This window comes from Nicotiana attenuata, unplaced genomic scaffold (genome assembly GCF_001879085.1).
Source record: "Nicotiana attenuata strain UT unplaced genomic scaffold, NIATTr2, whole genome shotgun sequence".
Lineage (NCBI taxonomy): Eukaryota > Viridiplantae > Streptophyta > Magnoliopsida > Solanales > Solanaceae > Nicotiana > Nicotiana attenuata.
The window spans coordinates 9135-14219 of NW_017673138.1; the positions used below are offsets into that span (position 1 = coordinate 9135).

Here is a 5085-nt window from a genome sequence, read left to right on the forward strand (position 1 = left end):
TCACAAGCCTTGACCATTTGATTGGCATCATGATATATTGACGGCCAATAGTAACCACATTCAAGCACCTTATCCGCCGTTCGTTATCCTCCATGATGACCCCCAACCGGTGAGTCATGGCATGCCTTTAGAATTGGCATAATCTCTTCTTCTGGAACGCACATTCTGATAATATTGTCAGCACAAACACGGAACAAGAACAGTTCCTCCCAATAGTATTGACGACAGTCTCTCAAGAACTTCTTCTTTTGATAGGATTCCAATCCGTCCAGAATAAGGTCACTAACCAAATAGTTAGCAATATCGACATACCAAGGAGCAAAAGTGCTAGATAGTGCCAATATGTGTTCATCCGGGAATGCATCGTTGATTTCAAGATCTCCCTTTGGTCTCCCTGCCTCTTCCAACCTTGATAAATGATCCGCCCCTTGATTTTGAGTTCGCTTGCAATCCTTGACCTCGAAGTCAAATTCTTGCAACAACAAGACCCATCAAATCAACCGAGGCTTTGCATCCTTCTTTTCCATGAGATAGCGAAGAGCGGCATGATCTGTGTACACTTTCACCTTGGATCCCAACAAATAAGCCCGGAACTTCTCAAAGGCATAGACAATGGCAAGAAGTTCTTGCTCAGTTACCGTGTAATTCATTTTGCCCCATTGAGTGTCTTGCTTGCATAATACACCGGGTGGAGAACCTTGTTGTGACGTTGGCCAAGCATTGCTCCAATAGCTAAACCACTGGCGTTACACATGAGCTCGAAAGGAAGAGACCAATCGGGTGTGACAATAATAGGTGCCGTGGTGAGCCTTTGCTTCAATTCCTCAAAGGCTTTGAGGCATTTCTCGTCAAACACAAATTTGGCGTCTTTCTCAAGGAGTTTGCACGTAGGATTTGCAATCTTGGAAAAATCCTTGATGAAGCGCCTATAGAACCCGGCATGCCCCAAGAAACTTCGAACACCTTTAACGGAAGTAGGTGGAGGAAGCTTAGAAATAATCTCGATCTTTGCCCGGTCAATCTCTATGCCACGTTTGGAAATTTTATGCCCCAACACAATGCCTTCATCCACCATGAAGTGACATTTCTCCCAATTGAGCACAAGGTAGGTCTCTTCACATCTCTTAAGCACTTGTCTAAGATTGTTAAGACAATGCTCAAAAGAATCACCTACCACTGAGAAGTCGTCCATGAAGACTTCTAGAAAATCCTCTACCATGTCGGAGAAAATGGACATCATGCATCTTTGAAAAGCAGCCGGAGCGTTACATAAACCAAATGGCATCCGGCTAAAGGCAAAAGTTCCACAGGGGCAAGTGAATGTCGTCTTCTCTTGATCCTCCAATGCTATGTTGATTTGGTTGTAGCCGGAATATCCATCAAGGAAACAATAGAATGACCTTCCCGCTAGCCGATCAAGCATTTGATCAATAAAAGGCATAGGGAAATGGTCTTTGCATGTGGCACTGTTGAGCTTCCGATAATCCATACACACCCTCCAACCGGTCACCGTTCTTGTAGGGATGAGCTCATTTTTCTCATTTTCAATTACGGTCATGCCTCCCTTTTTCGGCACACATTGCACCGGGCTCACCCAAGAACTATCGGCAATAGGGTAGACTACCCCGGCATCCAACCATTTGATGATTTCTTTCTTTACCACCTCTTGCATTGACGGGTTCAACCGTCATTGATGTTCCACACTTGGTTTCGTTTCACTCTCCAATTGGATTTTGTGCTCGCAAATTCCCACGGGAATCCCACGGATGTCCGCGATTGTCCATCCAATGGCTTGCCTATGCTCCTTCAAGACTTCCAACAATTGTTCTACCTGCACATCATTCAACAAAGAAGGAACAATTACCGGTAAAAGTATCATTTGAGCCAAGAAATCTATACGTCAAGTGTGGTGGAAGTGGTTTTAGCTCTAGTTGCCGAGGTTCGATAATAGAAGGCTTTGCGGGTGGAGTGGCTCTATTCTCCAAGTCGAGAGAGAGCTTTGCCGGAGCATAAGTGTAGGACCCAAGCCCCTCCAATGCATTTACCGATTCCATATACCCCTCCATATCTTCACCATCAAAGTTCACCAAAATAGCCGCCAATGCCTCGCCGAGGCATTGTTCTTCCATTTTCATTTCAACCGCATCCTCTACTTCATCAACAACATCGATCACCGAGATGCTTTCATACTCATGCGGTAGTTTCATACCCTTGCTTGCTTGGAATGTAACCTCTTCATCATTCACACGGAATTTGATCTCATTCCGTTCCGAATCCATTAGTGCTCTTCCAGTGGCAAGGAATGGTCTTCCCAAGATGATAGGGATCTCTTTGTCAACCGCACAATCAAGGATTACGAAGTCGGCAGGTAAATGAAATTTTCCCACCTTCACAAGCACATCATCAACAATTCCCACCGGTCGTTTGATGGAACGATCGGCCATTTGCAATCTCATACTTGTGGGCCTTGGCATACCTAATCCTGCTTCCTTGTAAATGGCAAGAGGCATCAAGTTGATGCTAGCCCCATTATCACAAAGGGCTCTTGCAAAATCATGTGCTCCAATGGTACAAGGAATGGTGAAAGCTCCCGGGTCTTCTTTCATTTGAACGGTGGATGTTGCAATGATGGAACTAACCCGATGAGTCACATTCACCACTTCATTTTTGGTAGTCTTCTTCTTGGTGATCAAATCTTTCAAATACTTAGCAAAACCCGGCATCTCTTGAAATGCTTCCACAAATGGAATATTCACCGATAATTGCTTGAGAATGTCGTAGAACTTTTCGAGTTTGCTATCATCAACCTTCCTAGCGAGTCTTTGAGGGAATGGGGGAGGAGGTCTAGGAATAGGTGGAAGAGTTTTTGGTGTCTCTTTTACCTTTTCCTTTACCTCTTCCCGGTTCTCTTTTTGCACTTGCAAATCTTCCGGAATCTTTTCAACTTCGACAACACTTGGCTCTTCAACCTCAACCCCTTGTTCGGACTCTTTTACTTCAACCACTTGTTCACCCTCTCCTTGTATTACCTTCCCACTCCGAGTACTAATTGCCATGATATGAGAAGTTGGACCACTCCCACTACCCTTTGGGTTCGCAATTGTGTCACTTGGAAGTGTCCCTTTTTGCTTTGGATTTTGTTCCCTTGAGAGATCTCTCATTTGCATTTCCAATTTTTGAATGGATGCGGTATGAGAGCCAACGAGCTCGGTCATGTTCCTCGTAGAAGTGTCGGATTTTTCTTGATTTTGTAATACCCGTTCAAGCATGTTTTCCAACTTGGAATCACTTGTTGAACCTTGATTTGAATATTGACCCTTTGGAGGAACATAAGGGTTTGAACTCCGGTTTGAGAAGTTGTTGTTGTTGTTCCAATTTCCTTGATTTGAGCCACCTTGGTCATTTCGCCATTGTTGGTTTCCTTGCCCTTGCGGGTTAGGCCTCCATTGATTTTGTTGTCCTTGACCTTGGTTTTGTTGCCTTTGATACCCTCCTTGAGGGTTGTTGATGTAGTTTGCTTCCTCAAAATCTTCATTTGATGTGGGTTGCACATCCTCCACCACATTCACCTTTTTTGTTTGGCTTTCCGTGAACATTTTTGTCAACACATTGACATTTGTGGCAAGCCCTGCGATTATTTGGTCTCTCTCTTGATTTTCCTTAATCAGGTTGGTTAAGGAAGGAGAACCATATGCAATTTGGCCTGTGGTATCCTCAGAGTGCCAAGCTTGATTATGTTTTTCCATTTTGTCAAGTATTTGTATGACCCTTGCGAATGATTTGTCCATAAAAGATCTGTCAGCTGCATTCTTCGCTATAGCTTGGTTCATAGGATCCAAGCCCATGTAGAATTTCTCCAACAAGATAGAGTCCGGAAAACCATGATTGGGAGACCTCACCAAATATAATTTGAATCGATCCCATGCCTCGTGTAGATGTTCCCTCGGCTGTTGCTTAAAGAAGAAAATTTTATCTCAAAGCTCAGACTTCTTGCTTTGTGGGAACCATTTAGCTAAAAATGCCCGGACAAGTTCAGGCCAAGAACGGATGGAATTTGGTGGCAAGTTTTGGATCCACCTCCTTGCGTCTCCAGCTAGCGAGTACTTGAACACCCTCAACATTAGGGCATCATCTGAGACATTGTTCTGCTTATACATAGCACATACTCCCAAGATGTTCCTAAGGTGTTGTGTTGGATCATCATCGGTGGAATTCCTGAAAAACCCCTCCGCTTTGAGCATTAGGATTAGACCATGTTCCACTTTAAAATTTGAAGCACCAACAACCGGAGGTACAATAGCATTTGTATCCTCAATGTACTCATCTATGTCCGCAAAAGGATTTTCATCCACTTCTTCCTCGTACTCCGACATATCTTCCAATCAACACCAAGCAAAACAAGCGAAGTGTGATGGAATAGAATAAGACGTAAAGTAAAGCACACACTAATTAGTAATTTCAAAACCGTATTCCCCGGCAACGGCGCCAAAATTTGATACGCTAAAATTAAACTTTAATAAATAGTGTAAGGCGGTCGGTGTCAAATATAATAACCCAACAAGGTTGGGGTCGAATCCCACAGGGAATAGGTGTGAAAAGCTACTTGATTAGTGTATCACTTGACTTAAATCTTAATTCTATCCGGTTAATTGTAACAAGAGTATGGTGTAATTTTGATTTAAAGAAATAACTAATGTTGACATTTAGAATGTAATTAATTGGATTAAAGAACCAAGGTTGTGTCCCCTTCAATAAAATGTAATGCTACCGGTGTTAATATGATATATTTCTAATGGAAGGTCCTTTTTGATGTGCAAATGATTTCTAAATGACTACCCAATATTTTCCAATAGTTGGGTAGTATTTACTCTTTATGATTTTTCCAAATATAAAAGAGTTGTAATTAAGAACAATCAATATATGCTAAATAAAACCCACTTAATCCTAAGCGATTCTATTAAACAAGGGTTAACGCCTTGAGTCTTTGATATTTACTCCTACCAAATTCTAACCCACTTTCCCAAGTAAAGCAAGAATTTAATGGCACTTGTTAGTGTTTGCAACCACCAACAATAAATGAAGAAT

The 5085-nt window shown here is 42.4% G+C and overlaps 1 protein-coding gene across 1 annotated transcript; it reads right to left on the reverse strand.

Annotated features, from left to right (window-relative positions):
- Nucleotides 1–1838: 1838 nt before the first annotated feature.
- Nucleotides 1839–3845, reverse strand: LOC109215558. The gene is made up of 3 exons (XM_019379645.1): nt 3467–3845; nt 2808–3298; nt 1839–2723 (listed from the first exon to the last, which is right to left on the reverse strand). The coding sequence occupies exons 1-3, from the start codon at nt 3843–3845 to the stop codon at nt 1839–1841; spliced, it is 1755 nt and encodes a 584-aa protein (XP_019235190.1).
- Nucleotides 3846–5085: the final 1240 nt, after the last annotated feature.